Source organism: Myripristis murdjan, chromosome 8 (genome assembly GCF_902150065.1).
Source record: "Myripristis murdjan chromosome 8, fMyrMur1.1, whole genome shotgun sequence".
In the NCBI taxonomy this organism is placed as follows: domain Eukaryota; kingdom Metazoa; phylum Chordata; class Actinopteri; order Holocentriformes; family Holocentridae; genus Myripristis; species Myripristis murdjan.
The window spans coordinates 23,512,995-23,535,251 of NC_043987.1; the positions used below are offsets into that span (position 1 = coordinate 23,512,995).

General features: G+C 39.5%; 1 protein-coding gene across 2 annotated transcripts; it reads right to left on the reverse strand.

Annotated features, from left to right (window-relative positions):
• Nucleotides 1-1,290: 1,290 nt before the first annotated feature.
• On the reverse strand, nucleotides 1,291-16,939 carry map3k14a (mitogen-activated protein kinase kinase kinase 14a). 2 transcript variants are annotated; one of them, XM_030059052.1, is made up of 17 exons: nucleotides 11,122-11,240; nucleotides 10,901-11,025; nucleotides 9,621-9,881; nucleotides 9,446-9,524; nucleotides 7,974-8,196; nucleotides 7,203-7,592; nucleotides 6,968-7,102; nucleotides 6,734-6,863; nucleotides 6,156-6,284; nucleotides 4,338-4,442; nucleotides 4,061-4,218; nucleotides 3,795-3,945; nucleotides 3,147-3,488; nucleotides 2,948-3,057; nucleotides 2,126-2,264; nucleotides 1,920-2,020; nucleotides 1,291-1,811 (listed from the first exon to the last, which is right to left on the reverse strand). In XM_030059052.1, exons 3-17 carry the CDS (start codon nucleotides 9,871-9,873, stop codon nucleotides 1,650-1,652), a joined length of 2,607 nt encoding a protein of 868 aa, XP_029914912.1. In that variant the 5' UTR covers nucleotides 9,874-9,881; nucleotides 10,901-11,025; nucleotides 11,122-11,240; the 3' UTR covers nucleotides 1,291-1,649. The 2 variants fall into 2 exon arrangements, with proteins under 2 accessions (XP_029914912.1, XP_029914911.1); XM_030059051.1 differs by lacking the exons at nucleotides 10,901-11,025; nucleotides 11,122-11,240 and adding an exon at nucleotides 16,877-16,939.
• Between the last annotated feature and the right edge of the window lie 5,318 nt (nucleotides 16,940-22,257).

The window sequence follows — 22,257 nt, forward strand, 5'->3', positions numbered from 1 at the left end:
TTGATTATCCTGTACTTTTAGTGAGGAAGAAGTGCCGGCCTGTTGATATACAGTACTGCAATATGGACTCCAAAATATAAATCAGTGTTGTCATTACCTGAGAGACATAAGATAAAACTGAGACACAGATGATTATTTCTTGCATTATTTAGAAAAATGAACATTCTTGTGGATTCTGCACGCAGTTTAGCCAGAAGAATTATTTCATTGTTCCTGTATATTACATTACTGAATTAATTGTCCAGGAATGTAGACTAAATTCAATCTAATGTGATTCATAGGCCTGTTATTATAGTGTGGTTATTCTCTTTCCTAAATGCGCAACAGAGATATATGGGCCTATTTTACAACAGGGCTCAAAGTACAAGTGAAAATAGACATGTCCAGAGTACTATAATAATATGACTCTACATTTGTATGCTTGCTAAAGTTTTACATATGTTTACACTGTTTTATTCTTAGATTTCAGGGCAGCCTTTAACACCATACAAGAACTTATTGTGTTGCAAAAGCTGTCGGCTCTTGATGGTTATGTCTGATTCACCTCGATGGATAAAGGACTTTCTTTCCCCTCTGCCTCAGAATGTCTGACTGTGCATGGCATCAGGTCAGAAAAACTTGTTTTAACTATAGGTGGACATCCATATTGAGAATTTGCTCAGCTGGCGTACACAGTGCTCTTGTAATTAATTCAAGCCAAGTGAAGAGCTAAGACTCAGTAGCAATAACAACACGCCTTGCATTAAAAAAAAAAAAAAAAAAAAAAATGAATGCCCAATCTGTGGAAGTTGTCAGGTACTGTAAGTATTTGGGTGACCTACTTGATAAGAGTTTCAGTTTTACAGGCAACAACACATTTGTTCATAGTACTAAGCGTTGCCGTATTGCCTTCATACTCACCCTTCATATAAGTTATCAGCCAAGCAATGTGGTTGAAAAACCTGTTACTGATACTAGCAGAGCATTGCAGCGTTGCACCTATAAAATGCCAAAATGCATAGTAGCGTTTATTAGCAAAATGTAATCAACCCTGTTTGTCCACTTTACTCATAATGGAAAAAGAAAGAGGGTCTCTAAATTGTTTGCCTTCCCAAATCCCTGCCCATCTACAGTGATAATGTCTTGTAGTTGTCATTCATAAACATGAACATGGATTGTGCAGTGAATAATGTGATAATTAACAAATTACCACAATAATTAATTAATTATTACAGCATTAATTACTAATTTCATGAATGAAGTTGAGTGAGTGGATGAAGTGAGGTCATAAAATAACCATACACTCTGCAATATAGGTCATTTTACTGTTTAATGGCTTGATAAAAATAAACAAACAAACAAACAAAAAGCTACAAGCAAGATGTGAAACAGATGTAAACGCTCTAGTGGTCACATGAACTCAGTGCTTTCATTTGAACATAAGTGCCGTACAGACAAATAAAATGCTACAGAAATGCTTTCTCTCCTAACATTTAAACTATTAAGACAGGCATTTGAAAAAAGTAAACTTTGATAGCTTCTTTGTATAAACATCATGATCCTGGCACAATGACAGACACAAAAAGGGCACATATCTAAAATAATTGAACACAATCCAGCATGTGGCTGTGATGACTGGGTGGCTGTTGGATGGTGAAGAGTTGATGGCTCTATCTTGTCTCCAGCACCCCGTCTCTGATCCTCCATCTCCAGCCAGGGCTGAAGTCTGGAGCTGAAACACAGCAGAGCTCGAGCCCAGACTCCTGCACCTCCTCATCGTGAGCAACCTGCTGTCCCTCTTGGGTTTCCAGGGTGAAAACCCTCTCAGAGATCTACAGGGGAGGGACACACAAACTATGAGTATAACTTCACTCTTTACAAAACTGGGATGGACAAATGTGAGTGGTCATGTTGGAGCAAGATAGCAAAGAAGCCCCCACCTGATCGCTGATTCCAGTGGCAATGTGGCCCACCTTCACCCGGCGCGTCTCTCGGATGCGGATGCTTCTCCTGTTGAAATCTCTGATGCAGACGTCCACTCCTGAGCCGATCACAGACCAGAAAGACAGGCGCGCATCAAGCCAAAGCACACGGTATCAGCTGGTTACAAAATTTGGTAGTTTATATGAGGAGGGAGACATCTCACCCTCAAAACAGCAGGGTGGTGGGAGCTGTATGTGACCCAGCCAGTCTGTACTGAAAACTTGTCCATCTGGTTGACTGCTGTAGGAGAACACCCCAGAGCTGAAGTCATCTCCTGGGCTCATGGACCAGCGGCCAGAGTCCTGGGATATGAGGTAAAGGAAGAATAACAAAGGCAGAACAATGGGTTTTACTTCAGCCAAATTGGATGAAACAAGAGCTCTTTTTGTACAAGCAACACCATTTCAGGGCATCAAAAGTACATGATTCGCAAATGTTCATATGCGATTCACCCAATTACAGAATGCCAACGCTGCAACAGCTTCTTAGGGTTTGCAACACAAACATCAACAGACTTGGACAAACTTCCATTTAGGATCTCTGTCCAGCTGTTTTGCATTTCAGTGTACCTCTGTGATGATTCAGCTGTGGCTAAGCTAGCCCTGTCTTGCCAGGAACCAGCCCCCTTGAAGAACTGTCACACCCGATTTGAATGCATGTGTGTCACAGCAAATATGTAGTGCTGGTTCCAGGCACATATTAGGCTCTAAATTAATTTGAGGAAATATGAAGAACACAGTTGGAGTACATGATGACTAAACAAGGGTTTGAGCTAGCAATCCAAAATCATACATCTCCTGCTACAGCCCCTCAACCTCTTTTGAGATTTGAGAATTTCTTTTCTCTAAACCAGTTTTGGAGCGCAGTAGCAGAAGGATGAAACTGCTTATATATGGTGATGATCTTAGCCTGAATGTTTGTTTGTTCTCATAGACTCCCAACCATCTCCTCCATACCTCTGTGGAGTAATTTAGAGATGTGTTACCTTCTTGTCCCATGGTTCCCGGCTGGAGTAGCAGTCACTGCTGAGGCAAGACAAGAGCTGTTCCTGCATCTCAGCAGAATGCAGCTGGGACAAACTGCTCAGGTAGAAATCTGCACACAAACACAAAGGCAATGAGGAGGAATTGCCGAGTCTTTCATGTGACAAAAGGAAATGTATAGAATATTAAAAGAAACCTCACCCCGCTCCAGTTTGCGTAGCTCAGACACAGTGTTGTTGCTGCCCAACTTGTGGTTTGGCTCAGAGATGAGTGTTTGTGGACAGGTAGGAGAGCCTGTGTTTGATGTCTTATCAGGATCAGCTTCCTTGTCTTCAACATCATCATCCTCATCATCATCCTCCTCCTCATCGTCATGAAGCTCCCTTCCCTTCCAGGGGCTCATCAATTTCACCTCAAACTCTTGATGGTCCTCATCCTCAGAGTCGACTCTGCTGGTGAAGTGTTGCTGGGGGTCGGGGGGTTTGTCGACAATATGCAGGGGCTCGGTGTAGGGTCCCCTCACCTGGCTCATGAGTCCCCCCACTGTAATCAGACACAAAATAACCTTCATACAGCTGCTGGTAAAGAAACACACTATTTGCACTGTTACATGTTACAGGTTACATGTGAAACTTTTTTTTTTTTTTTGTTACATGCAACCAAGTTATTTTGGAGTTACATCCAATGAAAATCGTGAAGTGGGCTTGCATCATCATTTGGAATGTTCCATATAATTTTGGTGATGTCACAACAGAAAAAACGTAATTTATAATATGCGACAAACTGTATGTAAGCTGCACTGTATTACCATCAGCCTGATTTGAAAATTTGCAATGCTGATTTAGTTACCCTCTTTCAGAGCTCTGGCTGTTTTCTCTTTGAGGCTGGAGGCCGATGCTCTCTTGAGCGGGTCCTTCTGAAGTCCTGCCTTTATAACCTCAGCTGTGAGGAGACTGCAGTCCTGTGGGATCTCTCTTACAGGCGGAGGCTCATTGGCAATCTGAAAAAAATTAAAACACAGACAATCTCATGGTCTGATTTGAATGCTGTGAATGTTAAGACTGAATATTTGTGATGAACGGGCTGGTTTGTATCCGTGTCACTGTGAAGAATACCTTCAGGTAAAGTCTGCAGGTGTAGTATCGCGTCCAAGGCTGACACCCATTGAGCATGTGCAGTAACATACAGCAGCTGCTCCACACATCTGCTTTGGCTCCACGGGGTTGCACTTTTACAATCTCAGGGGCCATGTGAGTCTCTGTGCCCTTCAGATCTGTATTCAATTAAGATCGAAAAACAGTGAGGACTGAGAGATGGAAGCTGTTGACAAAGTACATGACTTCTGCATGTAAATGATTTCACAAGTAAATGTCTGCAGTTGTACTTTGTTACCTTTGGACCCACTGAGGCTCTGCCCGTGATTGTCGAGTCGCTCTGCGTGTCCAAAGTCACACAAGAAGGTCTCTTTGCCATCATCAGAGAGCAACACATTGTCAGCTGTGAGAAATAAGTAGAAATGATAATCAGCTGTAATAATAATTTTCACACTGCTTGATGCTGCTAATTGCTTGTGGAAGACATATTGAGCAACAGGGTAACTACACATTCACTGATTGGTTTGTGGATCACAGAGGCAGAATACAACAGGGTAATATTAAGTCACTGAGGGACAGCTGCTGTACACAACACTTTAACGTGGAATGAATGTGGGGACTAGTAACAGACACCCAGCAGGTGAAGAGATCTGGCACTGAAACTTTGTTTTATTTTGGCTACTACAGACACCAGATGGCGCTTGAGCTTCGACAGGCCCACACCGTGTTTGTCTTCCTGCCGGCATTAGTCTGAATTGTGATCTTCCTATAACTCGCTCTCGCAAAGTTTCTCATTCGGTTTTCTCTCTCCCTCTTTCTTTCTTTTTTTCCATTTCATTTTCTCCTGCTGTTTGTATCTCCTTGCACTTATTTTCCCCCTTTCTTGCTAAGTACTTCCTCCTCCTCCTCCTCCTACCATCCCCCTCTCTGTCTCGCTCTCCCTTTCTGTCTTTCTTTCTTTTCTCTCCTGATGGTGTGCACATGCGCTGTCTCTGCACAGCAGTGGTGAGTCACACTGTGGGAAATTCCCAGCCTGTCGTCCTCTCTGTGGTAGTCTGGTTTCACAACACAGGTGTTACAGATCAGATCTAGGCAACATCTATGACACTAGTGTTCCACACAACAGCTGCACAAAGAGCCACAAAACCCTTCTGATGAGAACTAATTACAAATCTGATTTGCTCTTTCTGTACTTTATTTGTTTTCCAGCAGATACCATAACAAGCAAAAGCCAAGGTGACACATTCTGTTGTACATAGTCTGTTCCGTTGTGCTAAATTCGGTTTTTATATGTGTAATAGCTGATGAATTAATTTATCTTCAGAGTCTAAAGTGCATTAGGTGTCATTTATATTCATTCAATTCATTTAACTGCAGTAATAGCAGTGAGCAGTAGGAGAAGTGGTTGTTGTAGTCGCAGTTTCCACTTTAAATGTTATATTTGGGGTATAGGCTACATTTTACATTTTCACATTTGCATTAATATTTCAGACACTCTTATCCAGAGCAACTAACAATAAATCCAACAGTAAAAAACAACAACCACCACAAAGTGTCAGCATCTAGAAAAGTACAGGGATGTTATCTTATTCTTGTTAACATCTTCAGACAATAAATAATTTTCACTGAAACAACATAACTAAATGTAACCGTTGTCAACATGTCTGTTTCTTGAATCGATTTAGTCATTTTTAATTCTCAAATTCTCTCATTACGTCCTTTACTGCAGTAGGAAAAATGAGATGTTTACTCAAATATTTTTATCAGACACTGAATTACTCATATTTCTTATGTGTTTCCTATTTTTTAAAATAATGAATAATGCTGAGAGCTCTTTACATGTGTCTCATGTCATGTCATCTGAGAAAAAACCAGTGGGGTCGTAGATAAACTGTTTAAGTGTATAAAATAATGAGCGAATTTGAGACATGATTTAGGCATGTCAAACCTCAGCGATGAATCAGTGTGGTTCTAATTTCAAAAGGCCTGCTCAGTTTTCAGAAGGTCAACTCCATGAAGGAGATTTTTGACATTTTACTTGAATCTGTTTTACTATTTCCTAACGCATACATTTTCTGAAGAAGGTGTTATGCAAACAGCCATGAGTTTGACCTACCCTTTACATCTAGATGTACCACTCTCTTCTTCACTAAGTACTCCAGCGCTGCGAGGACTTGCCAGTGGTAGTGGAGGCTTAAGTCCTCCGGCAGCCGGCCCCGCTCTGCTATCAGCTGTCCCAGGGAGCCTGCAATCACAGATGAGGTCAGGGCAGGAACTAAGACCATGTGACAGCAACATTTACCAATATGCATAAAATGGTGCGACTATCCTTGGTGTTATTTTAAACATGTGGAGGAAACTGGTTTGGGTGTTGGCTGTTGAGTATGTGTTTGGGTTTGCCAAGTAGGCATCTTGCATGAGAGGTATCTGGTTGAGTCTGTCCAACAACACCTCAAAGACAAACTTCATGCATCCTGGAACCACCCACTTACATGCCTCGACACTGATCACAACCATAATCATCTACACTTGAAAACTGCATTATCCTGACGTTGCACCAACATGTGGGTTTATACTACCCACGACATTTCACCCAACAATTTCCGACCTCACCCTCAACCTCAATAGCAACATGTAAATGAGATGGCTGACAGTATGTATTATGTGTATATAACAGAAGTAAGGTTTGTTTACCAGATTTTTGGTCCATGAGGAGGACGACATAAGGCCCTTCTCTCACCACTCCAAAGAGTTCCACCACACGGGGAGACTTGAGGGCACTCCACGCACCCACCTCCTCACTGCTGAAACTCTTCAGGGGGATCTGTGAGGAGTGCAGGAAACAATAAATAAGTCAGCAATCAGATAGAGCACACTCTAAAACAAGACACTGGAAAAACACAGAGCGGGGCAGGAGGCCTGCGATACCTTTTTGGCAGCGATTCTGAAGCCCGTGTTGACATCGCGAGCCCTGTGAACTTCGCCATAGGAGCCTTCCTTGATGAACTCTGAGAGGACGTACTCCCTCCCCTCCCTGTATTCAGAATCCACCAGTTGAATGTTCTAACAAGAGAAAAGGAGGGTCAAGTCAGTTAGGTAACTCAAAGTTAATCAGAAGTTAGTTAATTTTTAGCAAAGACACTCTGATAGAAGTGAAACCTACATCATTGTAAAAGATTATTCCTTCATTGATGACAGAGCTGGTTGCTGACAGCTCCTCTTCATCCTCCCTCACATCCCTTTCCACAGCTTTACAAAAGGGGCCTGCAAAGCATGGGTCACCCTGACTGACACTGCCCCTGAGTCCGGCCAGGGCCAATGTACAGTCTCCCACACTGCTGAGGGAGGAGTCTGTGTCACTGTCCTGCCCATAGGAAGGGAGATTTGAGAAGGGGCTGCAGAGCTCGTCATTCCAAACCAGAGGAGTGCAGCTGGAGCCCCTGTTGTAGATCTGTCGGCCGTACGGAAGAGGGCCCCTCTCCTGCGCCTCTGAGCTTTCAAAACTGCTGCTGCAAGAGGTACTGCTGATGCTTGTCCGTCCAAGAGACACCTCCTACGAGAGAGACAAGCAAACGTCAAGGAGATTGCACCAGATGAAGCACTGCTTTCATCAGCAGGTGACGATAACTGCCAATGGCTCAAGGGCTGAGGATTCAAGGCCATGAGAGGCAGCTTTGTCCGAGTTCAGTCATTCACAACCACAACACAGGAAGGCCAATGTTTGCACCAGGATGTCTAGAGGTAGAGGCTCAGACTACTTAAGAATGTTGCAGTTTACTCTCAAAGATGATTCACAAGAAAACAATGCAAGCCTCTTTGAGAATATTTCGAGTACTTCATGAGCGTACTTCTTACTGATGGTTACAGTAACATCTCTACAAGTGGTTTTGTATATAAAATGCTTTGAGATGTCAATAACAATCAAGGCTCTTACTTGGATCTGAACCGGAGAACTTCCACTCTCCTGTTCAGGGACTCCAGAAGGCACTCGATGTCTCTGTCGTTGCTTCTCCCTCTTCTTCTCCTCTTTCTTTTTCTCCTTGCGCTTCTGTCTTTTGCGGGCCTTCTTCCTGGACTTGAGGTGCGCCGGAGAGCTGTTTGGTTCCTGGATGGAGGCCGTCGTCGGGCATGCCACATTGTTGTGCTCCGAGGAATGACTGAGGGAAAAAGTATGGGTATAATGTGAATTTCATTGTGACATGTACACTCTGGATGGTAATGAAAGATATTTTCTGCTCTGGGGACAACTTAAATTAACTGCTAGAGGAGATCAATTCAGAAATGTGCAAATTAAAAGTCTGGTTTGATAGTAACAAACTATCATTAAATTTGCACAAAACTAAATTAATGCTGTTTGGTCAACATGAGGTTGGTGCACAGGTGCAGGTCCACATCGATGGGGTAAACACTGAAAGAGTTCATGAAATTAAATTTCTGGTGTCACAATACATGATAAAAATCAACAAAAAATCTCACATAAAACATGTACGAAATAAACGTTCAATAAGCATTTCAGTATTACATAAAGTTAAGTATCTTCTGCATTACAAATGACTCCACATTTTAAACTACCATAATTAAGTTACTCTGCAGAGGTCTGGCACAACAACTACAAAAGTTTACTGTATTCACCGGTCATTCTGCAAAATCATTCACAATGTCGGATATCTGAACCACACCATCATATTATTCCTAAAGTCAAAATTATTTAAATTTATGGATATTGTGAAATTTCAAACAGCACAAATAATGTTCAAAGCTAAAAATACGTCACTGCCAGAGAATATTCAAAGTGTTTTCTGGGATCGAGATGGGAGTTATAATCTAAAGGGCAATTTCATAAAAAAAAAAAACTCTCAGGGGTGAATATGGGGTTTGACAGTCATCAGGTATTCACAGGGATTGATGTATTTCTGTCTGTAAATAACAACTGTAAATATGTAAAGAGTTGGATATGGGTATGTGGGTGTATTCATAAAGTATAAACATATGTTGTATACTATATGATGTCATATATTTACATATAGAAAAGAGTAATTACATAATATGGCTATAACTAATATATAAGTAATATGTTTGTGTATGATATTACCTAATTACCTTCTATTTAAACAAAATTAAGAATCTGTAAAAATAACTGAATAATCATCAATCATTAACTGATGGAGAAGGGGTGGGATTCAATAAGTCTGCACTTCTCCCCAGTCCTTTTCAAATATTTGTGTGTTCTGATAAATTATTTTGCACTGAGCTGTTCATTGATGGAAACTTTCATTTTCTCTGTTTGCTCTTATGTTCACTTTCCTTTTACATGTTTGAACTAACAAACTAAATAAATAAATAACAGACGGTTAAGGTGGAGTGAAGTGCTGAGGCCTTGTTATGGAGGTAAACGTAATGTCGTACCTGCTGAAGCAGTTGGGGGAGAGGACATAGGAGCGTTCAGAACAGGATGGACTAAACTCTTGGGAATCCTGGGTTTCACCTGGAGAGAGAAGAGGTGTTAGCTTAAGATTCAAGTCTCAGTTGGACATAAGTATTTAAGGTTATATGTTAAACAAGTTGAATAGGCTATAATTACATTCGGCTTGGGCGATGAAGGTTGAGTTCTTCAATGGCCCTTCTCCCACTTGTTCTGCAGTCCCTTGTGTCAGCAGTTTATTTATAAAAGGGGGGAAAAAAGGCATGAAGGCCATTTTGATTTCATTCTCCTCCTCCTCCTCCTCTGTCTCCTGGTCCGGGGTTGGGCAGCTCGGGTAGGATCCCTTCAGCTCAGCTTGGGACGACCCGGAAAAAGGTGCGGTCGAGTTGAAAATCCTCTGTCTCACCTCCATTTCAACTGCTGGAGTTAGAAACAAACAGAGCAGTATGAGCAATTTGTCAGCCAAAGTATATACTACGAAAGCGACCAGCAACCTGTGGTGCAAGATGCATCTGTTCTTCTGTTAGTGCAACCTGTTACAATCTGCTTTGGGATCACAAAGCAAGAGCAGTTTCTTGTCATTTCCAGGACTGCCAATAGAAATCATGCATGGCAAAAATGTTTTACTACCTACCAAGAGCATTACTCTGGTGAACTGCACTTTGCACTCACTAAACAGGAACAATGTCACAATTGAGCTGCAATGAAGTGAATATCAATCTGCTATTTTATGGCTTCCTTAAAGTGAAGCCCTATCTGACTCTGACAGCGTCAGGCTTAGGTATCAAGACTGATACACAAAAGCTCAACCGTCGGAAATTTACTGAGACTAAGCTTGCGGTGGGCAGATGAGGCAGGAAACTAAACCCTGGCCTTGTTTTGACAGTTGCAACTGTGAAGTTAAACGCAAGTACATTGCTTCAGTGAGAGGAAGTAAACTATAGCCTTATGGAAACAAGCACATTAAGCTAGACAAGGCTGGATTTCCAATAAAGTTTCACATGATGAACTTCCAACAGCTTGGAATGATAATGACTAAAATGTGCAAAGTATGTGTGTTAAGTCACCACACTCAAACTCAGTCCTTTTATCTCAACAGTGGTGACATGCATCAAATGCAGATAATTGAAGAGGCAGGGGTTTGGTAAACAGTAATTTAGAACTTTGGGGTTACAGTTGCAGCATATTGCATCAGTGTGTCTATTTTGCACTTGACCTCTGCTTCTCCCTGTTGCTTTCAATTCTTTCTTCACAGAGAACTTTTTAACAGGGAGAAGCTGGTGAGCTAGAGTACTGCAAGTATATGGCTGACTCATAATGTCTGCTAATACTACTAAATACTCTGGAAAAATGACAACGAATGTAGTCAACACCTCACTCGCACGGCTAATATCACAGACAACTAAGTTAGACTTGATTTAGGTATTGACTTGGATTACCTTGTGCGCTGACTTCACAAGCTGCAGAACATATCTAGGACAAAGCAACTCTGCTATTCACTTCCTTCTGAGGACGCCGCATATGCACCGGTGCTCCACAAACACAGCTCAACACCACACCCCAACTGAATTCAAATGGAGAGGAAGCAGAGACAAACCCACTGAAATAAACATGACCACAAAAACAAACAGTATGGGTAGAGAAAGACATCCAGACATACCGACAGAGGCCAGTTTGAGTTGCTGTCCCTCTTCTGAGTGCCGGCGCTAAATAATGTGTCATCTACATCGATAAAACAAGGCGCTCTGTTGGTTTCCTTGGTCCCTGCAAAATCTGACTTTCAGTAACGTCTAAGCGCTGTCTCTCCTTTCCGCTATGCTCTGCTCTGCTTGATCCTGGCTCTCAGCCAACAGGGGGGAGGAGCTGCAATTGGCTGACAGTGACTTATGGGAAATGCATCTCCACTTCCCCATATTCCCCCCTCCTTTGTTCCCTCCAACAGGGCTGGCTGATTTGCTCGGTCCCTTCCCTTTATCTAAATGAAAGGATGTCTGTTTATCTAGAGAGAAATGTGACCTTAATATCCAACTCAAGTTCCTCTTTGATTTCATGTGTAAAACTATGAACCATGAACAATGTCAACAGTTATGTACTTTTTCTGTATTTTAACAAATTGTGGCCACAAACACTTCCACTAAACCTACCACAGCGAAGGGTTGGTCCATCGCCGCTGACCGACAGCCATCAACCACTAAGTCTCAACCAGATCGTGATTTGTGCATTTTGCTGTCATTTAGAGTTGCACTAGTTTCAGCAAGGGTGGGGTTGAATCCTCCATGTGAGAGTGCGCTCCATAGAGCGGAGTAGAGGAGAAAGAGTAAACCGGGTGAAGTACTCAAGTTAACGACAGCTAGGCTTGATACATTACTGTAAGTGCAATAAAAGCTTTGTGAGTAAAAAGCCAAAAAACTGTGCAAAAGATGGACAGAAAACCCCCACTCCCTGCGCCCATATCATCATCCATCGCAATGTTTCAATGTGGACATCATCATTACTGTCAGCTTTATGGATTAAAGACGTTCTAGGGCAAACGTCAAACAGACAATAGACAAATAATCAATTTGTTAATGACGTGTAGCTCGAGTAAAAGCACTTTATGCCTGTGACGTTAACCATATTCACAGACTCCTGAGACAGCTGCCGATCAATCTAGTCTATGACTAACTATCCTTCACAGCATTACGTCATTCAAGTTTCAAGAGTTTCTAACCTTTTTTTTTCTGTGGTTGTCATTACTCCCAACTTGGCCAAGCACTACAGAGTGGTACTATGCACTAAACAGTGAAAATTCATACAATATATAGAACTAAATTTAAATAATTTGTTGTGTTCTGGGGATCATGGACCATCAAAAATATATATGAGGACCAAAATATGAGGACCATATTATGGAAAATATCTGCCATCAAGAGAACGGGCAGCAAACATGTAATTTGTCAGTTGAAAATATTTGAAACCAGCAGCAAACGTGTGAGCTGTCAGTTGGTTTGTGAGGCGTCAGAGCGGGAAAAGTCGGTCTTCTATCTCTATCTGGAATTAATCTCACTTCCTTTTTGTATTTCCTTTCATGAGCATAACAACACACTCATAAAAGAACCACTACAGGATATAGGAACTTCAGAACAACAACTTGAAAGTTGCCTATTCGCTCCTCAGTGAAAAGTAAACTGCTTGCAGAGTGACAAAAATACTTGGAAAACCAGTTAAAAAAAATGATATGTGACACATTCATGTAAATAAATAGCTGGTTTCCTTCTGTCTATCACCAATTACATAACTATAATCCAAACTGTATGAATTTGCTGTTCCAAACACCTGCTCAGGTGTCTGGTAGGCCTTGCCTGGGAAAAACTTCCTGGCAAACACTCAAGAGATGCATTTTGTGTTTTCAGCACCACCCACATCGGTCTGGGCAATATGGGCATCATCAGATATCACGATATCTGGACTAAACACAAGGAATGACTATTGATGCTTTCATAAGATAAGAGGAAGATATTTGGAAAAGAAGCAGGTACAAGCAAATAAAATAAGGGCTAGACCCGTCTAAGTTCAGAAAATCACATCCTTTTACTGTAACACAGCCAATAAAACCAGTAAAGGACAACACTTTCGCCATATCACAATGACATCCAAAATCCTAGGTGATATCTAGTCTCATATCATGATATCGATGATATTGATAAATCGTTTGAAATGCATTTAACATCTTACATATGAATGGATGCTTTCACTTTGAATGAAAATATATGATCTATGGGGTTCACACAGTTCATGTTAGGATTATAGTATAAGACCAAACAATACAGGAAACATCGGTGCAAAAACAGGCCACAGCACAAGAGACACACTCAACTGCACATACAAACTGGGCTTGGTGAATGGCCACCGACTTACACTGCACTCCCACTCAGATTAACAAAATACCAAAGCCTTTAGTAAGGACAGTTAAGGGGGGCTCAACCTCCAGTTGGCCCCAGAATACACACAACCCAGGCACAGCATTCCTGAGGGCAAAGCCAGCCACTTCTCAGGAAAGTGTCCCAGTGCTGGGCTAAACCAATGCACTTGTCCGATGCAATCTGGAAAGCATCCACATGCTACGACTGCACAGGTTAAAGTACGACTCGTGGTTTCTGTCCCGTCACACCCTCCGTCTTTCCTGTTATACTGTCACTACAGCTACGGTGAAGGAAGACCTGCCATTACAGTGTGATAAAGGTGCTGGCGGGGCAAAATGGATGCTTCAGATGCATTACTTTGGGGTAGAGACAATAGACAGCAGCATAACACTATAAATCATAAACCTTCAATTAGCTAATTAAATCTTGAGGGTTTACATTGTGAAGAAAATTTGTGCTTTGCCTCTCACTAATGGGCCAAAGATTTCATGAGGAGCGGAGGGGGGAAAATGATAGATTGTATATTTTATTCACACTGAGGCTATGATTAAAAATACCACATACTAAGCAAAAAGAAAAAGACAACAAATCCCAGCAAATATTTTTCCACACAGTTCTGCCTTCCAACTTCAGATACAGTCAAATGCAGATATGCTCAGCATGGCTACCCAAGGTCTCTGCTCACCTTTTTTGAATAACTTTACTCAGTAACAGATTGATATTTATGTTACATGTTATCATGCTTTTGTTTGCCGGCTATGTTCTTATTCTTATTCACTGATATGAGCACTAATACTTCTGTGCATTTACAGCTTCCTTGGGCAAAACATATATGAACTGAACTGAATTGAATTAAAGACCACAATGACGTTTATCACACAACCTTCTCTAAAACATGTTTTAGTGTAAAGTATATTACGGTATGAAGAAGCTTCCCTTGTCTCAACCACATTCTTTGACATTTATAGCTTCACACTTTAGCACCAGTGGTAGATGTTTTCACTCCCTAACTGTGTGAGAAAAGTCCATTTTTGACTCGACCCTGTCAAGACTGACCACCAGGCCATGTAGTACCTGTGAATCGATGCATGGTGTTTGGAAATTACTCAAATTTCAAAGGCATTTTTCCAGTCTGTCATCAGTTCTAGAAATGCCAAAACATTATGCTATTGCTATGTATTACAGTGAGGAAAAAAAAACAGAAATGCACCAACAAACAACAATAACAACACAAAACAGTGCTGCATGAGTGATGGTAAAGTTCATAGCAAGACAATAACCACACTTTAATGGCAGAAACATCAGCATTTGGATTTTGGCATGGTTTTAATGCCATATGTATAACTTAAACATTTATTAGCTGAATCTGATTTTCCAGAATTAACATTACAGATCCAACGCCATTTTGACTAGTCATAAATACACTGTGACAAGTTCACTTTTAACTCAAGATACCTACGTCATTTTAACTAGTCGTAATTACACTGTGACTAGTTCACTTTTAACTCAAGATATCCACAACATCATTCTGACTAGTTGTAATTACACTGCGACCAGTTCACTTTTAATTCAAGATATCTACAGCGTCATTCTGACTAGTCAAAACGATACTTACAGATATCTGTAATTTGGTTTTGACTGATCAAACAGGACATTTCAGGTCACATCCACAATGACAACCTTCCTGTCCACAATTGTCATTTCAGATACACACAATGTCATTCTCCTAGGACAAATGACCTCACTTTTGCAGTTCATGTGTATTGGGTTTTCAATTTCAGGTATCCACAATCCTCCTGTAGATATCGGCAATGTGTGGATATCTACAACTGAATTCTGACTATACATAATTACAGCTTCAGATATCTACAATTAAATTCATGACTAGTTGTAATTTCAGTTCAAGATATCAACAATGTCATTCTGACTAGTTAGAACTTATATTAAGATATCTAAAAAGAACAAGGTAGATGTCTTGAATTAAGGGATTTTAAGTATATCTTGAACTGGAATCATGACTTGTCAGAGTTAAATTGTAGATATCTGACACTGGAATTACGACTTGTCATAATTCAGCTGTAGGTATCTGCAATTCACACAGCTGATATCTACAAGTGAGCTGCTGATGTCTGTGATGAGAAATCTCACACACATGAATGGCAAAGGTTGTCCTAGGAGGTCATGGTGAAGTTCTGAAATGTTCTTTTGGACTCAGAAAAAATGGATAACGGATACTATACCATACCACTTTATTTATATAGCACATTTAAAAACAACAAAGTTGAACCAAAGTGCTGTACAAGTTAAAAGACCTGAAATACATATCCAGTCAAGCTATTAAATGTTAAAACTGGCAAGTCACCTCCCACTTGTCATTTCCCCTTGGTAAAACTGTAAATTCAAGGTATCTGCAATTACATTTTAACTAGGCGGAATGAAAGTTTGAGATTTATCTAACCAAAATCCATTTCAAGATGTCTACAACTTGATTATAGATATCAGCACTTAACCCAAATTATGACTAGTCCTACTTCCAGTTTGAGATATCTACATCACTCTGACTAGTTAAAACGTAATTTAAGATCTCCAAAAAAAAAAGGACAATGAAGATAGCTTGAATTAAGTGGAATTAAAGATCTCTTAACCTGGAATTAGGACCAGTCAGAATTAAACTATAGATATCTGAAGCCATAATTCAGCTGAATACAGAAAGAATTGCGACTAATCATAATTCAGCTGCAGATATCTGTAATGAGAAACCCCATACACACAAATAGCAAATAGTTTGAATCTTACTGGTCAAAATGTAATCACATATACCTAAAATTAATGGTTTTGACCAGGCAAAATATAATCATAGGTATGCTGAATTAGGGTTTTGACTAGGGAAAAATGATGTTGCAGTGAATAACCCATCCACAAATGCTGCCTTACATGCATTCCCATCCCATCCAAGGCCTGCTGAGTTTTAAATGCTTTTTAAATGCAGGCCAGAAGTTTGAGTCGGGGCCAAAGAGGCTCTTTAGTCCCCAAGCTAAGAACTACTTGTGCATTGTCAAGCAGCAAAATTGGGCTCGACATAGAAAAACCAAGAAAAGCTGGGGGAAAAAAGCTGATAATGGCAAAACATACAACATGTCAACACAACTTCCTCCGGTTACAGCGGGATATACAGGCTCCAACGCTGATGTTTATAGCTAACTTTTACTCATAGCATGTTTTTTTTCCCCTCAAATAATCCTCTCCTGCAGCAGTGAAGCGTCTCCTTCGACAGAGTCTGTCCGCCCCGCTGCTAAAACATTTTTATCATAACTTCCTTCTTCCTACAATCACCGCCATTTCACACAGCTGCATTATTAACAACTTGAGAGCTTCCTTGTGCCAACCGTAGTGAAGTGAACGACACTGGAAATCCTTCTCTCGTTCAAAAAAAGGCAAACAAATCAAGGCTAGTAAACTGTTAACCGGGTAAAACAAGTTAAATTTGAGGGAAAATAAAGATTCGTAACTTACCACGGCTCTATCAGTAGGCGTCGGCCGAATAAGCATCTAGCGGGAGATCTGTCAAGTTCAAACAGGATAAGATTGTATTTCCGGTTATGGATTTCCATAATAAAATGATTTTCTTCTCCTTTTTTTTTTTATTGCCAGTAAAAGATGACCAGCACACTGACAGTAACCGATAAAGTAACGTTTGCACTGAAGTTGACCACACAGAAAATATTTTTTTTTAAATCAAACTTTGTGTTAAACAAAAATGTGCTGCATCTAAATGAATGAATGAATGAATGAATGAATAAATAAATAAATAAATAAAATTAAAAAAAATTGGTGGTAATGCTTCATCATTATGTCATTATGTTTCAGTCTAATTGCAAGGAGTTAGTTTTAGTCAAAAACAAAAAGCGGTGTTAGTTTTCATTGATTATTTTAGTGTCGTTTTTGATGTTATTGTTGCAACATTTGTTTATGTGTGCATTGTTTGTTGTAGGCTATTATTCTTCTTGACTCTTTATTCTTTCTTTATTCTTCATTCTTATGGGTGTATGAGTACACCAGGACCTATGGAAGTCAATTTTTAATGGGGATCAGCACAGTTTTTGACCATGTAGCCGTTTATTAAAAATACTTTTTACTAACACTAATTTTGAAGCGGAATTCACTCCATTTCATGTGCAACGTTTGTTACCGTTTGCTAACTTGACGGTACAAAGTTTGCTCAAGATGCTGAGGAGGAAATGGTCGCGTCATAAAGTGGGTGAGAAGAAAATGAGACGTTTCAAGTAACAGCGCAATGACGACGAACATACAGAAGGATATGAATTAAGGAAGAAGGCAACAAATCAATTAAAAGTTGCCTAAACCACGCTGCTGGCTTGACATGTTTTACTGAATTTAGTAGAAGCCATGCAGGAAAACTTGCAGTAGTAGGATGTTACACGTATCTCTTATCAAAACATTAATTAATTTACAATATATTTCTAGATTATTATAAAGAAATAGGTTATGATGATACCATAAAACATCACATGGCCAGTAAACTCACAACTGAGAACCTGGAATTATGAATTATTTGTGAATTATATGACAGACATAGATATAGTTTGTCAAGGTGGCAATAAACATTGGACGTATAATGTGACAAAATTACATACTGATACATGACATTTAATAAAGTTATTTTTATTATTATTATTATTATTATTATTATTATTACTAGTGTTCGACAATATTGGCTTGTAACCTGACCCTAACACCTAACCACAGTATGCATATGGTTATAGTCTTGTTTTTGTGTCCATTTTAAACATGGTGCTACACACAGTGCTGCACATATAATTCACTTGGAATATAGAAGTAGTTTATCAAATGAGCCGAGGGAAAAGTTTCATAATGAAAAACATGATTGAGTATATGGTTTTGGTAAGAAGTTGGTGTCATCAGATTTAATCTTCACTGAACCCATAAATGTTTAAAGCTGGCTACTCAAGTACAGTTCATGTTGTATGCTGAGATATTCCATATTCCTGCTTACCTTGTTCCTCATTTTGAGACATGAAAGTCTTCTGATGGTTATGTACTGCTGTGCTGTTCATTTTCATTTCACTTATTTATGCCTGTTGGAAAAATCACTTTTCACTTCCCCTCCCTGCACAGAGAGGTTGGAGGTCACGGACGATCACAGAACAGGTAGGGATTAGGTGTCTTGCTCAAGAGTACTCAAGCAGGGCACATACTTGCCCGTGCTCAGCCCTTGGTTGAAGGGCTGTTGCCCAAAATATTTAGCGAGATAATGTCTGTGGTTTGACCAGAAATATCAGTATCATTTTCTTGGGATCGACTGCTGTTTTATTGCTCTTGTGGATAACAAATGAAATCAACAAACAGAGAAACAGATTTCCAAAATAAACATAGAGGTGCCCTGTGTTTCACTAAATGTTGAATTACATAGTGATGGGTGACTTTTTCAATGTAAACTGAAAGCCTGATGATCTTCCTACTGTAACTTAGAAGGTGACTTTTTTAAGCACAAATAAATAAGGGTGTTTTCTTGTTTCACACACTGTAAGAAGGATTTCAGATCATTTCAGATTTATACATGTATGTAAAACTTTCCGCTTGTCAAATTACTATAGATTCTTCACTAAAAACAGAGCCAAAATTGAGGCAAAAGCTTAGCAGAGAGAATGGGTAATATTATAGTTGTTTGTTATTTGTATGTTTAAGGGATGGCCACAAGATGGAGCACTAAACTATTGATTGTAAGGCATTAGAAGTTGTGTACATTCAGATTACTTCAAGCGTTCATGTGCAATCTAATGTAATAACTGGTAATAATACAACTCGTGTCACATATTAGCCTGTTCAGTGCTTAATAGTTTTACAAATCATTCATTTAATTTGTTACAGTGTAGTGTATTAGCACTGAATGCATTTGTGTGCAGGTTTGCTGTAGCTTTCCCTGCATATTACGGAAAGAATAGGTGATATTAATGTGTTGGACATGTTCTACTTTATTTCATTTTAATGCATTTAGTTTCTCTATAAGTCTCTACTGCAGTGTGTCCAGGTGCAGGACTGAGTGGAAGAAGACTAGTGAGCAAAGTGTCCATTTTGACAAGAACTTGTTGGGTTTAAAGGGCATTTCTATCCACATCAATGGGTCGTTTGATAAAGGCTTAAAGCTGTCTATTCATGGTAAAAACCAACGAGAACTCTATCACGACTCTCAGACAGCTGCTCTATTAAAAGTGTAAAAATAAAAACTGTCCATGTGGTTTTGCACTGTTCAACTTTGTGAACACAAACCATTTTATTTAAGCCCAGACAGCAAAGATTTAAGACTCTGATATCATGACAATGGAAAATGTAGATTTGGTCTATATATAGAAACAATTTTCAGATCATGTTTTTCCATTTATTGTACCAAGGCTGCCTTTGACATTTTGGCCATAGGTCAGGCAGATTCTTTCTAATTGTCATCAGAGAACCAGAGTTCACTGAGAGCATCAATACTGTGGGGAGAGGATTTTCCTTTGAATTGTAACAGCAGCTGAACTGCACAATGGTTTGCCTGTTTAGATAGACCAGTGAATATTAATAGGCGCATATCGAGTTGCACCAAGTGGGTGTAACTCTAGGGTTTTGAAATAGGAATGAGTTTTGCACAAAAACTTTATATTCTGTTCTTTAGATGCAATGTATAAAACCAAGTGGATCTTATACAATCATTAGGCAAAAATCGGACCCTCCGTTCAAATCCCATGCAGTTTGTTACTAATTTGGATTTGCACTGATTGCTTTCTTTCCATAAGCTGAAATTAACTGTGTTCGTGTCTGGCCTTTCGTTTTGCTTGCAATTACATTTTGTCTCGTAGAGAGATCAGCTTCAGCAAGATTTAATTGTTAAATTATAACAAAAACCATGTTGTTTGTCAGACTGTGCCCCAGAGAACCACATCTAGAGTTACTCTTACGTTTTTCAAGTCTTTTTTCTAATGTTGCAATATCCAACATATTTTCAAAACTCTATATGGGCATAATGTCTAGATATTATTAAAGACTTTAACAAAAAAGAGACTTCCTGTTTTTTGTGGGTTTTGGGATGATGGAGGATGTGCCTTTTACCACCTGAAGGGTAAAAGACTCATCATAAATAATAATGACATTAAACTTTGTGTTGTTATTCTTCATTTACACACCAGGGATGTGGAAATGGGGTTAAAAATAAAGATTTGGTGGGGTTTGATCCAGTGATTTAAAAAAAAATAATAAAAGACTGTTTCTGGGAAATTACCATAGGGGATTTCACTTTCATTTGGCACTTATAAGGTGATGCGGTTTTGTAAACGGTGAAATCTGTACTGTATGACCAAATGTTGTAGTACATAATGTCCTATGTGGTTGCTCTGTGATACCTATGCCTCAGGACGTTGAAGCACCACGTGAAGTTTAAGTGCAGATAAGAGCTGCAGGTCTTGAAGCTGTGTTGGCTCAGTGAGTGTTCAACACAGAGCAAACAGCAGTGTGACAGTTGGACTAAAAGCAGATATTGGACTATCCTGCAGTAATGCTGATAGTGGTGTCACTGCAGCTGTTAGACTGGTCCCTTGGATGAATCAGCCGGGGTTGTAAATTATGTCTCCTGGTTCAGATTCCATACATTTACGCTCATTCAGCAAAGACAACAAACTGACTCGTTCAAATTATTTGAAGCTTGAATGCAACCGTTCTGCATTCACGGTTGATTAAAAATGTCTAAAATCTGATGGGAAATTTCACTGACAGGTTGCAAATTTTCTCAGATCACTTATCAAACAGAAATGGACTTTATGTCACCATATTTATTTCAAAACAAAATGCTGGTTGTCTCTTCCAAATATATGTGTTTTATGAAAGGATAAACAGGCCTCTTTTAGAAAGGCTCATCAAGTTGCGCAATCTTCCTCTAAAATGTATTAGGATAATAAGTAAGGAAAAAGTGGAAAAACAGGTAGACCTCTTCTGTGCTCCCTACAGTCTCTTGCAAATAAATGGAGTCAAGAGTGTATAAATAAAACATCTGAATTTTGGGCAAATTAGTGTGATCTAAATGCCAGATGCTATCTGTGTATGCAACTCCTTTGACAGCTATAAAATTATGAAGCTGTTATTCACCTTTTTGTTAGCTGATGAAGGGTTATCAGAGCTTTGTCAAAATATGAAAAATGCAGGCTTGTTCAAATTACACATTAACTGTCAGAAGCAGCATCAGAATCAGAAATACTTTATTGATCACTGAGAGGAAGTTGGGTGAGTTCACCCAATTTCCCCTTAGGGAGCAATAAAGCATTTCTGATTCTGATGCAATTGCTCAAATTGTCAAGAGAATAATTAAATGAGAAGAAATAGAAAAAAGAAATGAGTATATAAAAATATGTGCCTTAGAAATAATAATAAAAAAAAACAGTATGTGCATTATGTGTAAAGTTGTAAAAAAAAAAAAAAAAAAAGTGCATTGTGTCTAAAGATGTGCATTAATCCTACACAACATGACAATAAATACAGAAATAAGAAACTAAGCATATATTAAACAATAAAACAATATAAGTATACCTACATACATCATATATACACCATATATGTCCATGGCAAAGAACGTTGGTCAAATTACCATTCAATATTACTGAATGTAACAGTGAAACAGTACATGCTGGAGCAATACTCCCATCAAATCGATCAATCAACAGTCTAATCAGCCACATAAAGTGTCTTGATAGATTAACCATGATCTATCAGGAGCCCTAATCAACCATTTCAGTCCATTTTAGTTGCTGAAAACTAACAGTTTTTTAACACAGGAGTGATGTGGTGTGTTTGTGTGTGAGAGAGCTGATTCAGACGGTGCGAGTCGT